General features: G+C 39.4%; 1 protein-coding gene across 1 annotated transcript in view; it reads left to right on the top strand.

Annotated features, from left to right (window-relative positions):
- LOC139716009 (vacuolar protein sorting-associated protein 11 homolog) overlaps positions 1 to 26879 on the top strand; it is a 34015-nt gene extending 7136 nt beyond the window's left edge. Inside the window, exons 6-26 of the mRNA XM_071627566.1 lie at positions 295 to 442; positions 2015 to 2104; positions 3619 to 3755; positions 4443 to 4504; positions 5582 to 5661; positions 6160 to 6239; positions 6778 to 6931; positions 7817 to 7963; positions 9790 to 9837; positions 11216 to 11362; positions 12015 to 12120; positions 12997 to 13130; positions 13837 to 13971; positions 15535 to 15623; positions 16417 to 16491; positions 16901 to 17078; positions 18432 to 18553; positions 19399 to 19494; positions 21296 to 21422; positions 21913 to 21978; positions 26127 to 26879. Coding sequence (XP_071483667.1) covers positions 295 to 442; positions 2015 to 2104; positions 3619 to 3755; positions 4443 to 4504; positions 5582 to 5661; positions 6160 to 6239; positions 6778 to 6931; positions 7817 to 7963; positions 9790 to 9837; positions 11216 to 11362; positions 12015 to 12120; positions 12997 to 13130; positions 13837 to 13971; positions 15535 to 15623; positions 16417 to 16491; positions 16901 to 17078; positions 18432 to 18553; positions 19399 to 19494; positions 21296 to 21422; positions 21913 to 21978; positions 26127 to 26879 — 2974 coding nt within the window. The remainder of the gene's footprint in view (positions 1 to 294; positions 443 to 2014; positions 2105 to 3618; positions 3756 to 4442; positions 4505 to 5581; positions 5662 to 6159; positions 6240 to 6777; positions 6932 to 7816; positions 7964 to 9789; positions 9838 to 11215; positions 11363 to 12014; positions 12121 to 12996; positions 13131 to 13836; positions 13972 to 15534; positions 15624 to 16416; positions 16492 to 16900; positions 17079 to 18431; positions 18554 to 19398; positions 19495 to 21295; positions 21423 to 21912; positions 21979 to 26126) is intronic.
- Positions 26880 to 27420: the final 541 nt, after the last annotated feature.

The raw sequence follows: 27420 nt of genomic DNA, 5'->3' as shown, positions 1-27420 counted from the left end.
TGTTCCATACGGGAACCTGGTGGTCTGTGTATTAAATCTATGGGTATTTCAGAATTCAGTATGGAATGAGTAAAAGCCAATTGTACTATGCATTGTACCAAGAATTTTCATCGTGGACAATGAGGTCAACCAATACAAATGTGAAATGTGATGATTTTGGTGAAAAGTTTTGAATTGTTACATGTTTTTCTCTACAGTTCAAGTGTGAAGATCAGTAATTTACACTAGATCAATGGTAATGTGTCAAGTTTTGTTTAATTTTGTCATTTGCTCTGATTTCTTGAATTATTCCAGACACAGCAAATCCCCGAAGATTGTGTACAAAGGTCGAGTTCAGGTCACCGGTCTTGCCTTCAGACACTCCCAGCGGAGTAATGTTCTATTTATATCCACGGAGGAAACGGTCGTTTCCTGTCACATTGGGTCAAAGGACGTCAGAGTGGTGAGCTTTCTCCTACTTTCCTATATTAACTCTTTCTGTGCTTAGTGCCACAGAGTGCTGTATTATTCAGAAACTTCAGCACTTGAAGAAGTTTGGAAAGCATTCTGGTTTTCAAAGCCATGTATGTTTTCATAGGAAGCGTTCATGCGAGAAATGGAGTACAGGAAAGTTGAAGAGAAAATTGCGCGCTTGAGGCAATGGAAATCTTTATATGAATAAGCTATTGCTATGATTCATTCCATGTGCAGTGCATATTGCTATTCATCAATCAGTGTGGGCACGGTTGGGCACTTGAGTGAAATATGTGCAGTTGGCAAGCTGTTGGCTGAGTGAGGCGTGTGAACGTGGCCGTGTGAATGTTGGGTACAAAGAAGAGTCAAAAGCATTGATATTTCAAGAAACCTGAAGTAAATTTGAGACCATACCAAATGCTAAACACTAGATATTTGACGTATAGATGCCATTGCCATAAGGCTATGATCTTACAGCCAAATTACCCCAAATAAAATCAAAGAATGTGACTTTTAAAATATGTGTAGAATTTTGTGTCTAGTATATACTAATTTCCACCCAATTCATATGCCAACACCATATATTCCTAATTTGTGCAATATGTTATGTGGAGTCTAAAGGGACCTGAGCTTTCGATCCAAGCAGAATCTTTGTTAGAGACGAAATTATAAACAGGCAGGGAAAGCAATCACATGTAAGGACTACACACAACAAGAACAGTCATGGGAGGGCTGGGGACACAGAACAAAGAAAACAAAAGGGGTGAATTGAAAGTCATGGGCAAGGAGCCCAACAAGTAAGGGAGGGGGATTAGAGCAGGAGGGTGGACAGACAAAAGCAGGTTAGGAGGGTCAGTAATGATCCCAAGGATCAAAGGGGACAACCTTTGAAGGATAAAGATGAATAGGGAGGCAACATCAAACAAGATGAAGAACAGCAGAAGGATAAAGAATAGGAAAGCAGTGAAATAGAAACAACAAAAAGAGAACGGGGGGGGGGGGGGGGGGGGGGGGGAACTAAACAAGCAGCAAGCTCTTTACCTGATGTACAAAGATGTGGCAACAACATGAAAGCGAGAGCATCAACTAACAAACGCAAAGTGAAAGACAAAGACAATACATACTATATAGAAGTGGATCGATATACAACTGCATATAAGTAAAAATCCAAAGGGGAGAAATACAATGTATATGCATACATGTATATAATGTCTGTGTATCATATGTTACATGTTAAACCTGTAAAATAATTGCATATTTCTGTCTTTGAGCTAACCCCTCTTCAACACCAGTGTGTGTAATGCCTGTTCACTTTGTTTAAAAGATGTTGATATGTTACATTGCATCCTGATTCACTCTAATGTAAAGATATTTCATCGTCCTGTATCACAAACTGACTGAAATTTGTATGTTGACTGCTTTTGATTTGATGATGTTCAAAGAAACATGTGCATATCAGACTTGTTGCTGTCATTTCTTTTTCTTCAGTGTTGTGCTTCGATTTGTATGACATTATTGACTGAATGTAACTTGAATAAATCTTTCTTGGTTCAATGCACAGGACACTCTAGATAATCATGGCTGCCCACTCCGCTGCGCCGTGATGAGCGATGCAACTCAAGACAACCAGTTCGTTATCGGCAGGAGTGATGTGAGCACTATTGGACTTATCCCTTTTACTTGCTCATACATTTAGAAGCCAAGTTGCCACACAGTTTTATTACTATAATGCACAATATCCAAGCAAGCAAATAAACAAACAAAGTTTACCGTGGCATAGATTAGACAAAACCGAGTAGATTTGATGATGGAATATTTACACAGCAGGGTCATTGTGACATAAAACAAGAGTGGGATACCATGATCTTCAATTGCTTACAGTCAGTTTCTGAACACCCATGCAGATTATCAATGGGCGTATGCCACCAAGCATGGTTATCAGTGCGCAGAATGAGGTAGGGGTTGCCATTATGTATTGATGCTCTGTAAGGGGTGTTTGTAAGCTTTTTCTCAGTCATGATGTATTATCAATTGAATGCTACTTTCCAGTAACTCAAGTTTATCAGCAGTTGGAATGAGGTGTGATCTTATTCAAAAAGTATTATTGCTATTTCTGAAGAGATTTTCAGTAAAAGATGATAATATTTCCACAGTGCATTTTATTCTCTTTTAGTCCATATCCAGGTACTTTTGCATCATCACAAATCATGTTCATTTTATCAGATGTGATTAGTGATCATGAATTCACATGTTCAGGTTGAAATTACCTTGTTCGCATATAGAGTGTTACACTAGCAGCATGGGCAAAAAACACATTTCCACTGGAATATTGCCTTCGAGAAAGAATTTGAGTTACAACACCAGTGGGTTTGAGACCAATTGTGACCCGCTAACACAAAAGGATCCGAAAGTCGGGGGAGGACAATTTTCTGAAAATGGCATGACATTATTCCCTTACTCTTCTACTTTAATTTCATAAATAGCACATCTCATAAAAGTACTCGGTTGCGGAGATATCGATGATTTTATTAGCACATGTCAAGTGGTTGAGGAAATCAGAGTTTCGAGAAAAATGCCTTCAAAATTATCCTTCTGACGGTATCATGATCAAGGGGAGGCGAGATAATTTTCACCGCTTAACAATAGAAGGAATGCTCCTAGCGACCTCTGTGATGTTCATTCAAGCTTGGCACCAGCGGTCTACGCATAACCAATCAGTAATCAGGAAGCCACGCACGGACCAGTAAGATCACTCCCTCGTTGCAAGGGGTGGAGTCTAGCTGAGGCGTAAATCTAAATCTTCGGACATGTATTTGTTACGTTGAAAGGCCGAAAATCATGGCCCAGAAAAACGCTGATTTCTTGCCTTTCCTTTGATCATTTAGCTTCGAAATTTCGGTAGATGATAGACAAAACATTAGACTACAAAATTATGCCAAAAACATAAATCCGATTGTTTTGACCAATTTTGATGATGTGAGTTCAAACTTGATTTTCTCGGCTCAGCCGTCAGCGACTTTAGGATCCTGTTGTTGTAGCGGGTCACAATTGTCGTAGAGACATTGTGTTCCAACTCTTTCATCACATTTCTCCTGTTCTTTACTTTACCAGTTATCGTTTATTCTCCCCCTTGCCTTGTCATATTTCTACCTGTCGTCATTTCAGGCGGTATATTTCTACCAGACAGATGGGCGTGGTCCCTGCCTGGCTTTCGAGGGGCGTAAAGCCATCCTGCACTGGTTCCGGGGCTACTTGGTGGTAGTCACCAAGGACAGCAAGACAATGCCACGGCAAATTGCTGGGTGAGGACTTCACTCTTTATGTGTTTAGACACTTGGCCCAGCTCACCAAGCTTTTTCACAAGCTTTCAGAATTAATTCCTCCAGAGGTAACATAACCAAGTTGTAAAATTAGCAAGCCCACTCAGACTTAGTGATGTGCCTCACTCCAATATTTGTTTGTTTGTTTGTTCATTTTCCATCTGAGAAGATGGCTGGATAGCCCATATTTAGCTACGCTAAACTGATCTTCCACGGGGTCAGGTTGGATGTGAGGCGGGACCACTTTACAGGGTTAAACACCCTGCTCTTTGCGTTGAATGAATGATGCAGGATATTTTACGTGCATGAATTGTGCATGAACTCCCTCACACACGGGACCTCCATTTTACGTTGCGTTTGAAAATTGCTAGCCGTGAAAATATTGTGTTTTACAGTAAGTCTATGGGCATTTCAGAATTCAGTATGGAATGGGTGAAAAGAGTTGATGTACTTGTCAAGAAGCGCATACATGTGTGATAAAACAAAAATAATCTGCAGTTCTAAAACACAAAACAGAAACTTGCACAAGTTTATTCTTTGCAGACTTTGATATAGCATTTTAATTGTATAAGATATGCAAAGTTGTAAGCTTATATGTCTTGTGCAGATTTTCATTGGGAAGCTGATTTCTTGTGTAAAATTTTGAAATGTTCCATCATATTTCTGCAGGGAAGGAGTTGCTCGAATGATGGACATCGTGACTGTATATGACATCCAAAACAAGTTTATAGGTGAGAGTATTCTGATGATTTTACGTTACAATGTTGTCTATTTAGTCTGTGTGTGTGTCTGAGTGTGTGCGCATGACAGAGTCAATGTATTCTGCTGTTCAATAAATTACATCTTAGCTCACCCACATTATTTTTTTTTTCACTGTTGATAGTATGTCTCTTATATCCTGGGGTCACTAATGCAAACATAATGTGTAGTTCTTTCATGGATGTGCCAAAACTAGTCATTTTACCCCTCCATGATTCTTGTTTTTCATGCATTTTATTCTTATGCCCCTTCCTACATGTCATTGTTTAAATTGTAAAATCTTAGGTTTATTGTTCTACTGCTGAGTTGGTGATCCACCAAAGTAAACACGTTTGTCTCTGGCAGTTGCTTCTTTCTAAACATTTTGTGTGGTTAGAGGTGATAGATCAGCTAGAAAATATTTTTCAAGCCCAAATTTGATACAATTTTGCTTGTGATTGTCTTTTCCCCCCGTTTTCCAAACATAGTGTATTCTGCTCTTGTGCCTTCAGACGGTAATCCAGGAAAGCAGAGCTACCAAGTCTCACGCATTCTGCGTGAGACTCAAGCATTTAGGGGCCATCTCACAATCTCACGCATGACTCCCATTTTCCTCACGCATCGGGCGAAGTCTGCAACTTTGGCCTATAATAATGAGCATAGCTCAAAATATTAAAGTGATAGTTGCAATTGGAGGTATATTTCCCTTTTGTCCTTCAAAATAAGTAAAAAATAGTCACTTAAGTATGCACCTGATCGCACCATTAAGAGCTAAAAATTGAAAAAGCTCCCTACCGTGGGAGGCCACAGGGGGAAAAAACCCCTCCCACACCCTCGCTCGCGCGCACATTCGCATGCCGAGATGCCGAGTCATGAAAATCTCACTCATAAAATTTTTTTGAACTTGGCATCCCTGGGAAAGTAAAGATATGAAATGTCTCTGACAGTTGCTTCTGTCTAAACTTTTTGTGTGGTTAGAGGTGATAAGTCAGATAGAAACTATTTAATTGCCCAAATCTGATACCATTTCTCTTGTAAGCATCTTCTTCTCTCCTGTTTTCTCAATTCAGCCTATTCTGCTCCTGTGCCTGAGGTCATGGACGTAATCCAGGAGTGGGGCTCCCTCTATGTCCTTGGTGGAGACAGGAAGGTAGGGAGAGATTGTACAGTACAAACTTCTATGAGTGTCCATACCCATGACAGCCACGAATTGAATGAATGATCCGACGAACGCTTTCTATCACCTTTCGGTTGCCTAATTTAAGGTCATTCTTATCTTATTTCATTTCATTTTTTGACCAATGACTTCTTCAGGTGGAGAATTTGTGGTATAACCTCACAGATTTGCAAAAATTGTATGATGATTCATTGTTCATAAATCTGCAGGTAAAATTTCCTGTCAGAAGATTTTGTGCTGCACATGCATCAGACACATCATGAAATGATTTTAAGTGGGTTTGCAACTGTGCTACATTCATTTCATGCAATCAAAATGCATCTTCCTTTACAGCAAGGAACGGAAATAGCAATTGCATAGTTTGTGACTAGAGTAGGCCTGTGTGGTAAGTGTAAGAGACGTGCTGATACATTACGCACACTAATTATCTCTCATCTACATTTATGATCATGGTTTTCTTGATGTCAACAGCTGTACCAGCTTCAAGAGAAAGACACACAGACCAAGCTGGAGATGTTATTCAAGAAGAACCTCTATGTGATGGCCATCAAGTAAGTCACTCAGAGTACCCCAAAATCAATTAATCATTTTTACCTCAAGAGCATAAACTCTTGATTGTCACCCCACAGGTTCCTCACTGGTTTTGTGCAACAACAACAACATCAAAATGTTATAGAAATCACATTTTGGCAAATAATCAGCACCTACAACGGTGTACACCTCATCTCCCTTAAAAGTCATATTTGTCAGTTGTCAGTTAATACAACCCCATGGATGTTGAAAACTTATGTAATTCTTTTTCATTTCATTAAACCAGAGCAAAACAAATAAATATGAAGACTTTGACGACAGATCAGCAACTACACTTGTGAGGATATGCCATTATCCTATATCAAATGGGCGTGATGTGTTTGTGACCAAATTTGCTCTCTTACAAAGGTTTGTGAAACTTAAAATATCATAACTATCTTCTGTATGTCTAATTTTGAGAGAGCTTTAACTTTTCTGTTGAGATGATTGTACACTTTTGAAGTCAACTTGACCTTCGAGTGAACTTTCACTTCAACTCTCATCCAATTTCTGTTGTAGCCTTGCCAAGAGTCAGCACTATGACTACGATGGCCTGATCGACATCTTCACCCAGTACGGCGACCACCTGTACAGCAAGGGCGACCACGATGGAGCCATTGCCCAGTATAAGAAGACGATCGGTCGGTTGGAGCCTTCCTATGTCATCAGGAAGGTGAGAGGAGAAATGGATTTGTCGGCCAACTGATGGGAGTGGTGCATTCAATTGTTCTGGCTTTGTAGTGACTGTACTGAAGCTTTCAGCTATTGAAACAGCCCACTACCTTATCTAACTCTATCAGCTACTCTTTAACTACTGTTCCCTCTTGAGCATGTCTGCAACAAATATCAAAACAGCATAATCAAAAAACTAGGTGCTAAGTTTTATTTGTGTCTGTGTGCCTTTGCTGGTTTGTTGCACATGACCTCAAATATGAATAAATAGAACATTATATGTTTATTAGAACAAATGCTAAGGTAACTTTGCAAAGATAGAAATAATTTATAGTTATTCCCTCTTTCATTTATGCATGAAATACTACAAAACTGTAATAATTTGACGACTGGATGTTTATGTACCAGATATGTTTCTTGAGTTTGTCTAATAAGCCAAGTGAATGCCATCATGGCAACTGCATCATTTTTTGGGGAAAAGATGACTTTTTGAGATGAAGTACTGCCACGATCTCCAAGTACTTAAAATTAATGTTGGTATCCTCGATGGTTTGGAGGTAAACATGTACAAATGTAATACTGTAAAACGAGGAATTTTCACGTGCACTTTAATTTCGCGAATTTCGCGAGCGCCAAGATTCGCGAAATTAAAATGCACGCGAAAGTTCTTGTTTACACTGTATGCATTGAACGCCAGTGGCACTTCGCGAAAATTTCATGCCACGAAAAAGGCTGTCAGCTCCAATTCGCGAAAATTTCATGCCGCGAATATATCATGTTTTACAGTATATATATTAATATTGTGGTTTTTTTTGTTCATTTTTTTTTTAAGGCATTTTTGTTTATACTATAATATGAACCTTTCTTTCTTTGATACTTTGAAAAGTTCCTGGATGCACAGAGGATCCATAACCTGACAGCCTACTTACAGGAGCTCCACAAACAAGCCATTGCCAATGAGGACCACACCACGTTGCTCCTCAACTGCTACACCAAGCTGAAGGACACCAACAAATTGGATGAGTTTATCATGGTAGGGTGTAGAAGGAGGACCAGCAAGGAGGGGTTAAAGAGAGAGATGGGGTGTGGTAGAGGACCAGCAAGGAGGGGTGAAAAGAGAGAGATGGGGTGTGGTAGGGGACCAGCAAGGAGGGGTTAAAGAGAGAAATGGGGTGTGGTAGAGGACCAGCAAGGAGGGGTGAAAAGAGAGAGATGGAGTGTGGTAGGGGACCAGCAAGGAGGGGTTGAAGAGAGAGATGGGGTGTGGTAGAGGACCAGCAAGGAGGGGTGAAAAGAGAGAGATGGGGTGTGGTAGGGGACCAGCAAGGAGGGGTTAAAGAGAGAGATGGGGTGTGGTAGAGGACCAGCAAGGAGGGGTGAAAAGAGAGAGATGGGGTGTGGTAGGGGACCAGCAAGGAGGGGTTAAAGAGAGAGATGGGGTGTGGCAGGGGGAACCAGTAAGGAGGGGTGAAAATGAGAGATTATGTGCAGTGGGGATTGGGGGGGGGGGGGGGGTAGAACCTAGGATGATATAATGATATGCAGTCCAAAGGGACTGAGCTTTTGATCGCAGAAGAATTAGTCTTTGTCAGAGGCAAAATTACAAACATAGAGGCCCGAATTCATGAAGGTGGTACAATTGAAACTATGGTTTAAACCATGGACAAAGACCGTAGTTTTGTATGAGGCGCCAAGTGCCGCATGGCGTATTTCATTACGAAATCAGTCATTTCATTGATGAAATGACCATTTCGTTATCAGAAATGATCATTTCGTCAATGTAATGTTAAAATTTCATAACAAAATGAACATTTCGTTGACGAAATGACTGATTTTGTAACAAAATAGGCCATGCGACACTTGGCGCCCAAAACAAAACTATGGTCTTTGTCCATGGTTTAACCATGGTTTAAACCATGGTTTCAATTGTACCGCCTTTGTGAATTCGGGCCAGAGGGTAAGCACACACTTACATGGACTACAGACATTTAACATAACACGCGCTGGCAACAACAGAAAAAAAAAAAAAAAAAAAACAGGGATGGGTCAAGTGTCATCCATGCAAGGAGCCAAGCAAGTATAAGGAGGGAATGTATAAACAGACCCAAATTAACTTTGACGAGGTTAATGTACATAATATTACCACTTGTTGAGGTAAGCTAATTCTTTTTTTTAAAACACACGTTTCCTGTAGACACATGCTTGAGTATACTAATGAGACTAGTCTTCAATGAGTTAAGGACAGAATGGGCATTACAGCAGTACAATATGTTTATTAAATTGGAGCCTCATTGGTTTGTAATTTACCATGTGGATCTCTTTCGTAGTGGTTGGTCCTGAATAGGATCTATCACTTGTTTAACATGTCTCTCGGTGTGTTCAGATCTTCCCCAAGATGAGCTGGTTGTTAGTGATGATGGGGCCAGATATGCCTGCTTTCAAGAAATTCCTCTCTCAGGATTGATGCCATATTGGCCCTCTGGATGTTAGCCATTCTTTTGTTGTGATTTGTTCTTTTCTTGAAATGCATTATAAGCTGAGTAATGTCATGATGAAATGAAGGGGTCGGTGCAATATAGTGCTAACCCACACTTTTGTCAAAATTGAGTTACATGCATTTTCATGATCCTTATCCTTCACTCTAACCTCTGTGAAAATATCATATTTGAATTCAACCAATAAGATGGTAAAAAATGCATGCATTCATGTTTTAATGTACAATGTATGGACTTTCCATACATTCAACAGCGATTATCTCAAAATGACCATTGTGTGGGTTAGCACTATATTGCACCGACCCCTTCAAATCCTAACTGTAATCAAACTTGTGTGCTCTCTCTCTCTCTCTCTCTCTCTCAGACCAAGGACGACAAGTCGGTAGACTTTGATGTGGAGACAGCCATAAAGGTATTGAAAGAAAACAAAACAAATATCCTCATTCTATAATCAGTCCAATACTTCTTTTCCTACCACAAGAATCTGTTTAAATTATGTTATTTGTATTGAAGCAAAGATTTATTAAGTTAAATTGATTAGATGTCAAAGTACATGTAATTATTTACTTTTGATACATCTAGTATTTTTCATTTTGCTGCCAAGATTATTTCACTGATTGAAAGTGAAAAGACTGTAGTCATAGTGAAGGGAAATAGTGTTTGATTAGAATAACTGTTGATTGTCCTTGATTACTAAATACATTAGTCTTTGTATTTGTTCTTGTTTTGTTTCTTTTTTGTTAACCCGTTGAGGACGGTCTGATTTTGCTACAACACGCATTTCCCACAGACACTTGCGCGAGTATACTCCGGACTCGTCCTCAACGGGTTAAAGGGATCGTACAGTTCTGGTTGAGACATAATTTCAGGTTTCTAACATTTTTTGGTGAGATAATGAGAAACCTCTTATAAGATATGAAAGAGCATGTAATTCTATGAGGAATTCAACGTTTACTTGATGACAATTGGTTTTGGAATGGCTGAGATATCCAAGAAAGAGCGATTCTAATAAAGTGTGGGACCCACACTTTATTACGATCGCTTTGTTTTACTTTGTTTTTGGATGTTTCAGTTATTCCAAACCCGATTTTTCATCAAATAAACTTTGAATTCCTCTTAAACTGGTATGCTCTGTACTATATAATAAGTGTTTTCTTGGTATCTTGCAAAAAGTTAAAAGCCCAATTCTCATCTCCACCAATACTGTACTATCCCTTTAAGGTTTAAACATCTCATTCTTAGCGAACTGTAGATCTGCAACATGAATGCTAACACAACACAGCCTCAAGGGTTGGACAATAGAAACAGCTGTCTTGTGCATGGCAGAACAGCATTTTTTGCCTTATTAGCGCAGTCTTGGCATTCACTTTGTAGATCTAAAGCTCGCTATTATCTCTACAAGAGGAGTAGATGGGCTGATATTCCTTTGTGGGTAGTTTTCAGTAAGGGGTGACAAAATCCTGATGCCAAGAACTTGTGCCATCACCATGCCAAACACTTTTCTTTACTTCACTGGTACTTCTCCTTCCCTAGTATGTTATGCCAATGCAAAGAGTATTTGTAAAGTGCAATGCACTATTTGGTCATGGTTATATCATCATTAATTATTTTTCGTCATCATCATCATCATCATCATCATCACCATCATCACCATCATCACCATCATCATCATTATTATTATTTTGCAAGAGCAGCAACTTTGATTAAGCCATCAATGTCAAACAACAGGAATATAGACCTGTTATTGCCATTACATTTTTCGCCACCTTTTGTCTCTCTGCTCCTTGAAGGTGTGTCGCCAAGCAGGTTACTTCAGGCACGCCCTCTTCCTTGCCGAGAAGCACAGGCAGCATGACTGGTACCTCAAGGTACAGCTTGAAGACATCAAGGACTATCAGAAGGCACTCAGCTACATCGCCACTCTAGACTTCCATGAGGTAGGGTGTCCCATCTCATGAACAAATGTATCTTTAATTTTTTTGGCGTATCTTTAATTTTTTGGCGTTACTTTTCCTTGTATTTCTGCATACACATAGTGCAAGTAAAATCAGGAAAGTGCAGAACTTTGCATGATCATTTATTGAATCTTGTCTATCAATCCATCTTTAATTCATCTATCTATCATGAATCTATCATCTATACATCCATGTGTCCATTAATCCATCTACCATTAATCTGTCTATTTATCTATCTATCTATCTATCTATCTATCTATCATCAATCTATCTGTCTGTCCATCCACCTATTTGCTTTGCTACGTATCCATCTATCTGCCTATATATCGATTGACCTATCTGTCTATCCATCTATTTATCTATCTATCTATTTATCTATCCATCTATCTATCTATCTATCTATCTATCTATCTGTCTGTCTGTCTGTCTTCATATTTATGTATGTATGTACATAGGTATTTATCTTTCTATGTCTTTTTTTATTCATCTCCTCTATTTTAGTATTAACTTTTCAATAATCCTATATTGAAGTATCTGTCATCCTTCCATATCTATGTGTTTTCTTCTTTGGGTATGATGTCTTTTTCCATGAACCACCATTTGGCTTATCGATACAATTCTTTCTTTCCAACAGGCCATGGACAACATGAAGAAGTGTGGTAAAACCCTGATGACCGAAGTACCCAAGGAGGCGACTGATTTCCTCAAAGTCCTTTGTACAGACTACAAACCTGCAGATAGTAAGTCTTTTTGGTAGATGCACAGTATTGTGCCTGGCTTATACCATCAAGTCTCACCAACCACAAGTTTGTTGGATGGCAATGTTTCTTATCACTATGAATTTACTTTGTACTGGTAATTGTTAGTGTTGATTAAGGTACCATAAAAAATGTCTCTCAGTTGAGCCATTAGTTCTTCATTTGTAATTGTTTCAGTAGAATAATTTTCCACTGCATTTACTGCAAAAGGGCTTAGCAGAGAGTAGAGTGTCTGCACCACAAATCTTGTTACTGACATATAGACTTTTGACACATGCCCATCTCCTTATCCGGGAATCTTCTGATTTCCTGAAAACCTGTTGAAACTAGCACATCTGTCACAAGATAGCCACCATGCTAAGTATTGCATAGTGCATTCATTCTCTTGCGCATCAATCATTCTTGATTATGGTACTCCAGGCTTGAAATTAAAGGCAGTCTACAGTTCTTCATAGTAAGGGGTTACTCATTATATGATAACAGAATTGTAGGGCCTATGTCAGGAGGGATTTCATGTTTACTTAATTACAGTGTAAGTCAAAGATATTTTGGGGTTTGTTTGTTTGTTTGTTTGTTTGTTTGTTTGTTTGTTTGTATGTTTGTTTGTTTGTTTGTTTGTTTGTTTGTTTGTTTGTTTGTTTGTTGGTTGGTTGGTTGGTTGGTTGGTTGGTTGGTTGGTTTATTTGTTTGCTTGTTTATAAAGAATGGCGCATCAGCACAATGTGAACCGATACAAAATTTGTGAACCGATACAAAATTTGTGAAATCAAACTTTCTCTGATCTCTTCAGCACACCTGACATTAGAGACTTTCTCTTTAAAAAATGTTTTAAAGGATTTAGATCAATCTTCTTTCCAGGACCACTAGTTGACCCGTCGACACTAGGAGGGGGCATGCCACCCCCGATACAGCGTGCCTCCGTGGAGGAATTCATCCATATATTTGTCAACAACTCAAGTCAGCTCATGGAGTTTCTGGAGCACATGATCAAGGTAGGTTTCCACAGCTTTAGAACAGGTGCAATGTATTTGTTGTATCAGATATTAATTGCCAGAGGATCTGACTATTGCTTTGAAAGTAGAAACATTTGTGCATCTTAGATTTCATGCTTGACAAGTAAAGGCATAGGACGTAAGTAGGGCGTAGGGCGTAAGTTTTTGATGATTTTGATATTGCTGATTGTCGACACTTTTGATCACAAATGCCAAAACAAGAAAGTTTACAGAATATTTGCTTGCTTCTGTGGAATCATTTGTGGTGCTCAGACTCCCAATGATTTTCTGCCTGCATTTGATTTACAAAGCTTTCATCTTCATTGTTATGTAACATCTTACATTTGACAACGGAATTATTAAAAGGCAATTAGTTGTAATAATCTGTTTTAAATGACCCAGCTTTTTGTATAAGACATAGACATTGCATCTGTATGCATGTACATAGATTTTGCCAAAGGTTAGCCAGAATGTTGGATTCCTCGGATAGTCAATTATCATATCAAATCAAAAGTTGTTTAAATTGTGAATGGCATCATTCCTCTGGAAAAGCTTGGTAGATTTCATTCAAGATGAGAAACACAATCATGAAAAACTCCAAGGATCATCTGAATACATCTGCTGTCTTTGATTTTGATATCTTTTACTCAAATCTGACTTGAAATTGTCACCTGGTTGACGTCATCCACTGCTTTTCAACTTGCAGGTGCAGACAGAATCGTCAAGCCAGATCTACAACACGCTGCTAGAGCTCTACCTCCACGACATGGCTCACGAGGCAGAACGACGCCCTCGCTTGATCCTGGAGAAGAAGGCTATGGGACTGCTGCAAACAGGAGAGGTCAGAGGTCAAACTAAAGTAGCAGTAGTGAATGTGGCACTTCTGGATGGTGGACTGATTGTGCAAAATGCCTCTATCAATCATGTGTTTCAAAAGTCAAATACCTGTTAACCCATTGATGACGTGCTGATTTTGCTGTAACATGCATTTTCAATAGACACCAGTCCGAGTATACTCGGGACTAATCTTCAACAGGTTAATCATTGTGTGAAAAATGTATGTTTCAAAGCATGTTTTCGTTTGAAACACTGTATAGAGAATGGAATATCTTCCATTACCTGCTTGCTATCATGATTAAATGTAGAATATAATGACTGACATGGAAATTATTTGCTAATTGTTCCCTCTGCCTATCCGGTGTCTTCTTCATGGTAGTATTTAGGAATGGATTGGTGTATATGTGATGATGACGAATAAAGTGAAATTCAATTCCTGCTACATCCTTTGTGCTTGAAAACATATCTTTGTTTGTATGCCTCCGCAACGAAGTGGCCGGAGGCATTATGTTTTCGGGTCGTCCGTCCGTCCGTCCGTCCGTCCGTACGTCCGTACGTCCGTACGTACGTCCGTCCGTCCCGTTTTGTTTTTGTCGATATCTCAAGAACCGTGTGGTGGTTTTACATCAAACTTGGTATGAGGGTATATCCTTGGGGGATGATACTTTGTGTGGATTTTAAGGTCACAGGGTCAAAGGTCAAAGGTCACAGGTTATTTTGTGAAAAAAAAATTGAAATTTCATGTTTTTCTCCATATCTCGCAAATGGTTCAAGGTATCTTCATGGAACTTAGTATATATGCTTGTACCGATGGGCAGTGATTATCTAGGGAAGTTGGGGTCATGGGTGAAAGGTCAGGGGGTCAAAGGTCAAGGTCAACTCCTCAAAATATCACTACTTTCCTTAAAATGCAATATGCCTGAAGGGTTTTTTTTTTTTTCAAACTTGATGTATGGCATGTATTACCCAATATATATTTTTGGGGAAGTTTCTTGCCAAAAGGTCAAAGGTCAAAAGGTAAAAGGTCAAGTGAAAGTGCTAATTTGCACTTTTTCCTCCATATCTCGAAAGTAACTCAAGGTATCGTCATGAAACTTACATATTTATGCATGTTCAACCTAACAGTGATTCTCTTTGGAACTGTGAGATCAAAGGTCAAAGGCCAGGTTTAGATAATGCTATTTTCCCATTTGATACTGAAATTATGCTTTTTCTCAATACCTTGAAAATTACTCAATGCATAGACTTATAAAAGGGTCAAAAGTCAAGTAAAAATCATCAGTTCCCCAAATACCTGCACTCTGGCATTTTAATCATTCATCCAATTGAACCTAGTTCTAGAAAAAGTGAACATTCAGCACATTTGTGTCAAACCTGTCATTTTAATATTTTGCCAATTGTGTGAAACTGTCATCACACATTGTCAAGACATTGTACTATAGACCTATTAGGAGAACCATGCATTATGGCGGAGGCATATCAGTAGCCGTAGCGATATATCTAGTTTATTCTCTGATTTCTCATTCTCATTCTTGTTTTATTCTCTGTCTCTCTCTCTCTCTTTCAGGCACGGTACGACATCGACCAAGCGTTGGTTCTTTGCCAGATGCACAGCTTCCAGAAGGGTATCCTATATCTGTATGAAAAGGCCCAGCTGTAAGTCCTATCACTTTGAGTCTTAAGTCATTCAAACTCAGATTTCATTGTTAGTGAATCCACTGTACCTAATCTCGCACACCAAAGTCCTCCTCTTCTCTTTCTGTCCGTCTGTCTGTCTGTCTGTCTGTACATTGTATGTCTCTGTCTCTCTGTTTTTCTGTATCCTTCCAGCTCCAACCTTTTTTCAGTGCATAGTATCTTTCATCTTTCACTGACTTTCTTTTTGACTGTGTATTATTGTATGTGAATCATGTAATATGAATTAAACAAAGTGGAACTACAGTATGATATTCTTGATGATTCAGATAGTTACCTGTCATGTATAAGTGTCATACTTTTTGCAGTGATCCGATGAACACCAGGAAAGATGTTTTTATCAAAACATAAGATGAGTTCTGTTATTACAAATAGGATGTGTCAGTTATTTTGCGCGTGTTATTGCATTTTTGACCAAATTTCTCTAGAATTTCACCCATTGCTATACTAATATTAGATAGCTTTGTTTTACAGCAAGGGTTATCTGAATTACATCAGAATATGATATTTAAAAAAAAAAAAAGCCTTATATACATTGTGCACAGATTAATTTAGCACATACCGTTTATGAATGTACAAATGCGTTTTACACAAGTATTAATTTTGTATTGCACAAACATGTCTGTATAGAGTGTATCTCCTACCCCAATTTTGATATGTAAATTCAGTGTGTCGAAGTGGAAGGAAAGCATTTTGTATTGGCAAACAGGAACGTTTGATTTTACATGTTCTCCTTGTTTTGTTTTACCTGTAGGTACCAGCAAATATTACATTATCACATGGAACACAACAGTTATGATCAGATCATTGATGCCTGCAAGAGATATGGGTAATTAGCCCCCTTTTGCTTTATTTTTGATATTGAATTATGTTACTGAATTAATTTCATACAAGTGCCCATGATGTACCCAACAACGCCAGGTTAAGTAGATAAGTTTTCTACTTTCCTGCTAGAAGTACTGTACATCTTACATTCAAGATGTTGTAAGGCATTTTGTTTTCGTTTTTGTTTTTTTTTTCAGAATAACAACAGTACAAAATCTTAAAGTTCCATCTCATTCATGTAAACTGCTCAGCAGGAGATTGCAAATTGAATGCACACAGGCAAGACAAGCTAGGTAAATGAATTAATAAATTGATACAAACATGACTAAATAGATAGATTAAAGAGATAACAGGAACAGTAATAAGTCATGCTGTTGTTATGAATACTTGTCTTCAAATATTCAAATTTCCAGCAACCAGGATCCTAACCTGTGGGTCCAGGCCCTGTCCTACTTTGCTGCCAAGGAGGAGAACTGCAAGCCGTTCATCGTGGAGGTTCTCTCCCAGATTGACCGGCGGAACCTGCTGCCCCCTCTACTGGTCATCCAGACCCTGGCTCACAATTCCACGGCAACCCTATCTGTCATCAAGGTCAGTTGGTCTTATGTGAAAGAATTTCAACTCCTTTGATCTTAGAGGTTTCTTGCATCATAGAGTTGTACTCGCTTAAAGACACACATACAATGTACCTGAGATTCCAGAGGGCGCTGTTGAAACAGTTGACACAGTGCTGTATATAAAGAGAGTCTGGCCAACTCGGTTTTTGGCTTATGAGTTTTGAAGCCTGTGATTGATCAAAACTGGTCACGTGATCTTTGTGGATCCATGTCTTTTTTAAAGGGGATGGCTAGTAACTGATCAGTGGGAATGCCCATTAACAATCGCCCCATCACTGTACAGGCATGCTAACCTTGAAACATTAAACTGCACATTACTTGAATATGAGACCATTCTGAAGCAAATAATTTTCACAAAAGAATAGATATAAGTACTCTTAAATGAATCCCACAAGGATTGGAACAATCATCCCTCAGCATTCCCACTGATTCCCACTGATCAGTTACTAGCCACCCCTTTAAAGTGCGCTCTTACGCGGTGCCCATTGGTAACTACACCTTATTTGGCTTGGTCATATTGTTACGTCTGAGCGTACACGCTAGCCCTCTATCACATTATAGGCACGGTAATGACATGGCGTCCAATTTATTAGTTGTCCAGACTCTATTTATATACGGCACTGAGTTGACACAGTGCCAACTATACATAGAGTCTGTCCAACACTTCGTAAGTGGGTAGCACTATGATTGTGACTATGAAAACTGTTTGCAAATTTGATCGCAACTGTTCTTGAACCCTGACAAAATAAAGAATTTGCTACATTTGCAAACATTCACCTCTCAGTTGGATATCCCCCTTAGAGAGTTAAATGCTGCAATAGTGTTTGTTTATGCCTTTTCTCATCAAGTTCAAATGTATATACAACAGCTGTTTGTTCATTATGTCTCTAAATCTCATGGAATTCATGTCTATACTCATCTCATAATAACCTCCAGATAATCAGAACTGAAAAGCCTATTCACTGTAATCTGAACTGTAATCTGAACTAGAAATTCCAGAATTATATCTTTTAAGTTTGAATGTAAGTGAGGAAGAAAAGAGCTGGAGAGAGTTGACGGATATACATGATATTATTTCATAGCATTGATTGTGCGCTATAGCCCTCCTATCTGTCTATCATTCTCTCTCTCCATCTGTCTTTATCCCTCTGTCTGTCTTTTTGTCCATCCTTCTCTCTGATTGTCTCTCTCTTTTCTCTCCCACTTTCCCTATTGTCCCTTACCCATCTCACTCGTTCACCCTCCTCCAAGAATCAAAGTTCAACAGAGGGTGTAGTTTTTAACCCTCTATCTTTCTCTCTCTTACTTTCCTTGTTTTCCCCATCAGGACTACATCGTACGAAGACTGCAGCAAGAGAATGATCAGATAGCGGAGGACGAGCGTCTCATCAAACAGTACCGTGAGGAGACAAGAAAGATGAAGAGTCAGATTGAAGAGATGAAAACCAGGTAAGCTGTAGTTGTCAAAATGTAAAAGTCTGGAAATTGTCCAGAGGTCTCCTTTAAACCCATGCCCTACAAGGCAGACTTATCAGCCCACAAGACACCCACTATCAGAACCTTCGAAATATTTCCACTATCGACCAAATTATCCCCTTAATTCTGTTCCTGCCATAAATACGATAACAAATAATAACCTTTGCATCAAACAACTTGAACTTTTTAGAAAAAACTAACAATGGCTTTTGGGATAGAGAGATATGCATACACTAGTTGCATAAGAATTGACATAAATCCAAGATTTCACAAAGTTTTTATGAAACAAGCAAATCTTGTATGATTTGGAATGTGCCAATCAAACAATAATAAGCCTTTCTGGTATAAATTACATAGCGTAGGTGTTATTTTTCAAAAGTGATGACTGCACAAACTTGCACATCAAAAGTTATTTGTGAATATAACTCAAGGCCTACCTTATGCATCTATCAAGCACTGATACACTGATCATCCCTACAAATTTGAAATTAACTTTTTTTCTGACTTTGCCGTGTGTATGTAAATGAAATCATATATCCTGACTTTGCCGTAAGTATGTAAATGAAATTATCTGTCATGTGTGCTAAACATGTACACCATACTAAATGTCCGTGCTATTTCCATATGTTGCATTTCCGACAAAAAAAAGCAGTAACAAAAATTATAAAGAATACAGAAATACAACAAAAAGGTCATTGAAAATTCAAATTACAATTATGAGTGAATGCATAATGTGATTGTTAGTGGAGAGACTGAATTCATTCAACTGGTATTGAATTGTTGTTTATTTAATATGTATCTTTTTAATTAAATCCTAGTGCCAAGATGTTCCAGGTGTCCAAGTGTAGTGTGTGCAACCATCCGCTGGAGCTTCCCTCAATTCACTTCCTGTGTCAACATTCCTACCACCAGCAGTAAGTAGAATGGAGAGTGAGCCCTCTGTAGTCTTCAGTGGGACAGGTCTTTTCACCAACCGTAGATTATTAGTTGTAGAGTTTGCTCAGATTATTACCTTCGCGAAGGAAGGAGGAGGTTAAGTGATCATTGGCGTTGGTTTGTCTGTTTGCAAAATAACTCAAAAAGTTCGGAACGGATTTGAATGAAACTTGCAGGAAAAGGCGATAATGACACAAGGAACAGATGATTCAATTTTGGTAGCGATCCGGGAATATGCTTGAGAGGTCAATCTACGCATATTTGAGGTTTGCATACGCGTTGTATATAGCACGTGCTCTACTCATGGGAGACGCCACACAATTGCAAGCTTATGACGTAAACAAAGGTCTCCATGATGGGAAATTGGATGATTTTCAGCATGTGTGTATGATACATTGTAGGTGGGAATGAGCTGCTTGGCAGAGGTCTGCGCTCTCAAAGTGCTTTTCTAGTTGGAATATTAGTCCTAGAGTTTGCTTTGTTGCAGCGAGTATTAGAGGACCAGATAAACATGAGTAGTTGAAGAGTTTGTTCGCAAAACCGATAAGTCCATATTTGCCAAATGGAGATATTTGCGATTAAAGGTCAGGAAAAATAAAGATAATAATAAGAAAATATGTGCTTCTCTTGAGCATAACTTCAAAAATATACCTTTATATGTAGGGACCAATATGTCATTTAAAAGGTATTATTTTGTACTTAATGACCGAGACCGTACTTCAAAATCTTCAAAAATGGACTTATCGGTTTTTGCAAACAAACTCTTCAGTCTGCTCTTCCAGAATTATAAGTGTGTGTTGTGTGCGTGTGTTTGTTTTAGATATGTATGTGTGTGCACATGTAAATCTTTATACCGGTCTTGTTTCTGTATGCATTGTCAGTTTCTGTGAAATCATGAAGCTCTGAGCTTTAATAACCTCTGTATAGATCACAAGCCAGATATTTCTGAGGGGCTGTCCAGTTGTAGCCCACTATTGCATTTAATTTCAATGGATCTGTGTTCTTTGATAACTTCTCATTCCCCCTTCCATGTCCCTATTTAGCTGATCAGTACTTTTCAAACTAATTTGCTGGGATTGTTAAAGTGGAAATTTTCGCGATGTTGAAATTTTTGCGCATTTTGCGCGACCAAAAACTAGCACAAAAATAAAAGCATGTGAATATTTTTGCTTTCCGTATGTTCCAGTAGTTGATGTCTGATTGGACAGAATTAAAAAACATGCAAAACTCTTCTTGCCCTGCTCTGTGCGAAAAATTAGTCGTATTAAGATATCCACTTTTACAGTATTTGCTTTAATATTTGTCAACAACTAGTCCTTCTAAAATGAAAACAATTGTTATATTGTTCAAGTTAAAGATCACAGCCCCTCTATACAACATGCCTGCATACCACAAGAGAGAGCATGCCAGTAAAATTAGCTACTGTACAGTAAAAGTGAAAATTTTCGCGATGTTGCAATTTTCGCGCATTTCGCTCAGCCAAAACTAATGCAAAAATAAAAGCACGCAAATTTTTTTGCTTGCCATATGTTCCTATGCATGATGTCTTCATTCCGCGGAATTAAAAACACGTGAAGCTCTTGTTGCCTGGCCAAGTGCGGAAAAATCATTTGCGCGGAAAAAAAAAAAAAAAAAACTTTTACAGAAATCAATCTACTGAAGCAAAGTAAAGATGTATGTATGTAATTTATTCAGAATAGGGAGAGACAGTGCATAATCAGATAAACGAGATTTCATGTAATAAAGCCATATGAAATTCCTCTTTGTGGTTTTCCTCAGCTGTTTTGAAAGTTATGCCGAGAATGAGCAAGAGTGTCCAGCCTGTCTACCTGAGAATAGGAAGGTCTTAGACATCATCAAGGCCCAGGAACAGAGCAAGGATCTCCATGAACAGTTCCACCGACAGGTGAGACCTGTATTAACAGTCTCATGATCTTTGATGTTTGATCTTCATTTGTGACCCATTACCACTTTTCCCTTATGATGTCTATGGCAGTATAGGCCCCCCCCCAAAAAAAAGCAAAAAAACAAAGCAAAAAAACAAAGAGATAGGGATAAAAGCTAACAGCTCTCTGCAAAATGCATGAGTGCATAATTAGCAAGGGTTTAAGTGTATTTGTAAGGACTTCATGTTAATCCAGGTTAATCTAATTATTGAGTTTGATGAATCCATCACAAGAAGACATTTATCTAACATTTATTAAGGTGTCAAAAGTGTGTGTCATTTTATTTTTCCTTTTTTTGGGGGGGACGGGGGTGGGAGGGTTTTTTGTGTGTACATTTTCCTATGTGTAAGTTTTGATTCTCTTGTGCAGTCACTGTTAAATTGATATCAGGTTTTGATAAAGAGCCTTTAATAATCCTTCCACTCTGCATGTTTTCTTTTCACACCATAGCTGGAAAAATCACAAGATGGCTTTTCTGTGGTGGCCGATTACTTTGGAAGAGGTGTTTTCAACAAGGTAAGCAAGACATCTCTATGTTGAATCATATATAGAGGCTTCACATTCGTGTGTTGCTCAGCCATGAGATTTACAGCAACCAATATTCCATAATCATACATTGATCAATGTGTTCAAGATTGTTGTTTTTTATTGTGATGTTTTTTGTGAGTTTCATTTTTATACCCAGAAGTTGGGCAGCAAATATTTCAAACTGTACATCTTACCACAAAGCTAGTATTTTCTATTTCATCAAAAATTTTAGATTGAAATTATGCTTTGTCCAAAATTTGATGTAGCAGGCTAAATATTCACAACTTCTCCATTCATTGAAACAAACAAAAAGTGTATATATATCATCATTGTTATTATATATAGTATTATATATCTATTGTTGTGTGAAAATTATTTGCTTCAGAATGGTCTCATATTCAAGTAATGTGCAGTTTAATGTTTCCAGGTTAGCGTGCCTGGTCAGTGACGGGGCATTAATCTGCACATTACTTGAATATGAGACTGTTCTGAAGCAAATAATTTTCACACAACAGTATATATAATGTACTCTTAAATGAATCCCACAAGGATCGGAACAATCATCCCTCAGCATTCCCATTGATTCCCACTGATCGGTTACTAGCCATCCCCTTTAATATTTTATGAAAATAGACTTATGTTTGTTTGTTTAGTTTTCAGGGTTTTTTTGGGGGGGGGGAGGGGGGGTATTTGCAGAGATTGACAGACGCTGTAATACTGTATCAACATAAACATCGTACTTGTGTGCCCTGGCATAGGGATTTTTCATTTTTTATTTTGTTTTTGTTTTTTGTTTGTTTGTTTTTCATTTCAAACCCCCACGATTTATTCACTAGCCAGTGCACCGTGAGCTATGCACATCTAATACGATTTGCTTTTGTTTTTCACTGACAGACTCACAATGTGACCCCTTTATTATTGCTTCGCATCAGCCTCACCCCATTTCATTAAAAAAAAACCCACACACACACACACACACACTTTTTGACAATTGACAATAGCAGTATTTATAATTACATGCTTGGTTGTAGCCAAGTAACAGTGAGCCAAGTTCAGGCATTTTAGTTGTTGCTGTGGTAATAAGAATTGTACAACACAGAAGGAGCTATGGCATTTGCTTCTGGACAACTGTAGTCCCATATATCTATTCTCATGTTGGATATAATCACAGGTCTATCTTTTGAAAACAATCTTAAGATTTATGCAGAGGTGGCCAAGCCCTGTGCAAGATGAGATGTAATCATAGGTAACCATGTGGCAACCCCTCCCCCCCCCCCCCCCCCACCAAATTTGAAGGAACTTTAAAAATAGTCGTCGGTGAAGATCTCGATGATAGAAGTTTTAGAAGATCAATTTTGTTGGGAGAAAGTACAGGTAGCCACCACTTTCACACAAATTTTCCTGTCAATGCAAGTTGGAGCTGTTTCAGCCAGTCTGATGACAACACAAGCGAGAACTTAAACAACATTTAATAGCAAAAGCAATGAAAGCCTTCATGCCTCGTGTTCCCACCATGTCTTTGTATAAGTTGTGGTCATTGCCGTATGAATATCTTAATCTAGTCTTGTATTGTTTGCGTGCATTCTCGATTGTTGCTACTTTGTCCTGTCATGTTCTTCCCAATGTCTGTGTGGGTGTGTGATTAATTGTCGCTACAGTTTTCGGTAACGTCTTTCCGTAAAGACCCAGTACGTGGGGATACCATGGAGAGGGAAGGCTTGCCCTGCTCAGATATATATTCATGAATCCCAGTAAAGAATTGTGTATAGGTATATGAAAGTATACACAGAGCTGAAGAAGCTCGACTGTAGTCAACTATTAATGATGAGCATGCGCTTCTATTTCTGACGGGTTCTATTCATGGTTTCCAAATGTACCTCTGTGGGCAGCAAATGAATTTGGCTGTCCACGAATCCCTCGCTACTGGGTCTTTCCCGTGTCTGTGGGTGTTATAGATTGTCGCCACAGTTTTCAGTATCGTCTTCCGTGATGTGTTGATGTTTGTTATCAATCGTCTCTACAGTGTTCTGTCTTCCTCTCTCTGATCTTCTCAGTTGTTGCTCCTTCCCGCATCCAACACCAAGAGCACTAGAGACACGCCCATTGCTTCTCACCAACATCCGACAACATCCTCATCCTCCACCTCCTCCCCATCCCTCTCTCTCCTCTGATGGCCTCTCTTAGTCCTCCTCCCTCTCCTCGATGTCTCTTCTTGTCTTGCCTTTGTCTGTTGTGCCTGTAAGTGTTGACTACTTTCTAGTTCTGTGTTTGTGTAACCCCTTTAAATATTTTTGTGCCATGGTGTATTGACCGATTCGGGTTCGTTGAGGGCAGCAGACATTTTGTGGCACTGGGCGCAGCCATGAGGTGTCTTAGCCGACCCCCCCTTCTCTCCCCACCCCACAGGCAACATGTTTATCGCGCACTTGTAACAAAGGTTCGCGCACTCAGCAAGCGTTCGCGCACTTAGTAAGAGACGCCCATTGGCTAAAACGACCATGCCTCAGTTTTTCATTCCGCGCGCGGAAGGGGTGGGGGAGATGGGAGGGGGGGTCGGCTAAGACACCGCGTAATGGCGCTGCCCATGCCAAAAATACACATAGCGCGTCACAGAATCAGTCAATAACCTCCTGTGTGCCACATTGTTCTGAGAACGCAACTTTTGGAAAACATTCTTTTGTCAAATCCACACATTTAGTCATAGAGTGTTTTTGCTAGAAATGCCCTACAGCAAAGTTGTAGCGAATATTGCAAGCTTTGCTGTAATGTTAATTTATGACAAAGCTACAAGTATGGCTATGATGCTCTAATATACTGCAGTATTTAATGGACAGGTGTTATTGCAATTGATCGAATGGTTGGTGGGTAGTTGTTCATTTGAGCAAAATAAACATAAGTTGTCATGCTGTCGATTGAGGTGGGTGTGCAATTGTGGCAGATAAAGTGATAGATATGTTGCAAATCCAATTTGCTCGTAGCATTTATGGAGAGCTCAAAACAAGAAAATGTCCACACAAGTTGCAGACACACCATGATTACCAGTTTATGGCCACAGGTTGAAAATTTGACATTTTGACAGAAAACATATTGTAGTCAGAGAGAGGGTCATTATTTACAGGTACAAATACATGTACAGGAGGCATTGGAGAAAAATAAAAGGATTTTAAAGAGTGCTTTCAGTTTCTGCAGCAATTGTTTTAGTTGCAGGAGCCAAAATTTATACATTGCAATATTGATATCAATTTTGCTATATATATATATATATAAAGAGTTTGATCCCAAATGTAATTCCATTCTTCCTGATTCCAGTAGGAAAGTCAGGCATAGAATATTCTTATTCTCTTATGCATGTTGCCATATCACACTGACACATTGCTTGTCTTGTCCCTTTCTTTAATGCTGCTATGCTTCTTTGGCTGTTGCGATTAAACCAGTCTCAGATATATTATACTTACATTTTTGAATGTGTTGTCCTCCTTTGGGACAACTTCTGGGACAGGAAAATGTTGCAATAAATTTGAATATGTCTGACTTTTGGATTTTTGAGAATATGTCCTGGGCTTTTTTGCTTGCTCTTCTGTCAGTCAATACAGCGATTGTGTTGTTTCATAGCAAAATGTGAGATATTTTTGTATCTCTACAAAAAGCTTCGATTGAGAAAGAAATTTGCTATAATGAACTGATTGGATGTTTGAATCTGTAAGGTACAAGCTTCTGTGGTCTGGAATGAGGTATTGTTTTGTACAATTACGGTTTGATGCGCCTCTTGATTTAAAGCTAGTCCCTTAATTTAGCTATGAGACTAGGTGCGTCCCTAAACAAGGCACTTTATCCTCACTGCTTGGTGCTTCGGAGGAGCCTAAGAGCCTTCCATCTCCTTGTAACCCATATTTACACTGTATAAGCATTTGACTTCTTCAGAGGCCACTTAAAATAAATCCCAATGCAAGTCCAAATTGCACGCTGGTTACAATGTATATCTGTGTGAGATCCATGGCATGACGTCATTACCCATTTCATTCTCACTCTATTGATATTTTGTAGATAATATGATGATGGATATAAATGAATGTATACTGCAGTCTGTGTGTGTTGATATATTTATGGTAATTCTTCTCTTACCGGTATTTCTGCAGGTCACACTTGTTACTGATTCCTTTGGGAGTCCTTCAAGACAACCTGCTACAGTGTCAAGGCCCCAGCCCTCCCAAGCCCCCACTCAGGCTCCTCGCTACACACCAGCTGCCTCACGCCCCACACCGACTGTCCCTAGTGGTATCACAAGACCACAGGGCGGGGCACCCAGTGGGAGCATTGATCCCCCTGCCAAGACGCAACTGTCTCGTGTGCCAGCCTCATCCACGCCTCCGACACGCCAGCAGACTCCCCCACCCCGCCCATCCACTCCGCCTTCCCGCACCACCACTGCACCTGCTAGGACAGCAGCCCTGCCCACACGGCAGCCCGCCTCCGTCTCCCAGCCGTCACGCCCCATGCCTACGCCATCCCATCCACCGGCAGCAAGACAGAGTGCAGGGAGTCAGCCACGCCCGACCCCATCCCCGGCGGCAGCCTACAATCCATTTGACGACGACCTCAAGCCTCCCTCTTCCCAAACAGCGGGGCGCTCTCCCCAGGACTACCGTCCTTCCGCGGCCCCAGTCAGGAGACCACAGGGTGCGTGGCCGGGGCAGGGCAAGGTGTCCCCACCCAACCCTTTCTCATCACCTGCAAGTTCCCAGGCCAGCAGGGCATCCCCCTCTCGTACAGGTGGGTCAGCACCAAAGAAGCCCCCCGCCCCATCCAACCCATTTGATGACAATGGTGACAATCCCTTCGATGATGACGTTGACGAGGAAGACAGGAGGAACAATCCTTTCTACGATTAAAGATAAATCAAGCACATCTTCTTTTGCCTTCTCCTGTTAGAGAAGATCCCTTTCATTTTCTGTAACTTGCCATTCTGGCACATTTAGTTTTATGCCATGTGACTGCAAAATTTATGTTCAAGTACTCATGTGACATGTACATTATGGAGTTATGTATACTTTATGTATCTTGTGTATATGAGTCATGTAAAACAGTCTAAGACAAAGTATGAAACAGTATTGGTTGATTATCCACAGTTTGTGTAATAGCACCTTTCTATTGTTTGGATATGCAGTACAGGGGCCTGTTTCAGAAAACTTGTCATCAGTGACAAGTTGTCATAGATGTGACAAGCTACTGAAATCCTTGCAGCTGATTGGCTGAGAGCAAATTTGTCATAGAAATGTGGCAATTGTCACTGATGACAAGTTTTACGAAACGGGCCCCGGGTTTCATACTTACAGTAAGTGAGGTCTGTGTGTTGTTTCTTTCAGCATACTTCATCTTGCTGCAAAAGTGGGATACTTGTGTTTCCTTAATCAAAGTACATTGAAAAAAGAA

The sequence above is a fragment of the Diadema antillarum genome, unplaced genomic scaffold (genome assembly GCF_040938485.1).
Source record: "Diadema antillarum isolate AM-2024a unplaced genomic scaffold, OU_Dant_1.0 scf00000060, whole genome shotgun sequence".
In the NCBI taxonomy this organism is placed as follows: Eukaryota; Metazoa; Echinodermata; class Echinoidea; order Diadematoida; family Diadematidae; genus Diadema; species Diadema antillarum.
The sequence above is the reverse complement of the archived record's forward strand: the minus strand, read 5'-3'. Positions and strand labels throughout refer to the sequence as shown.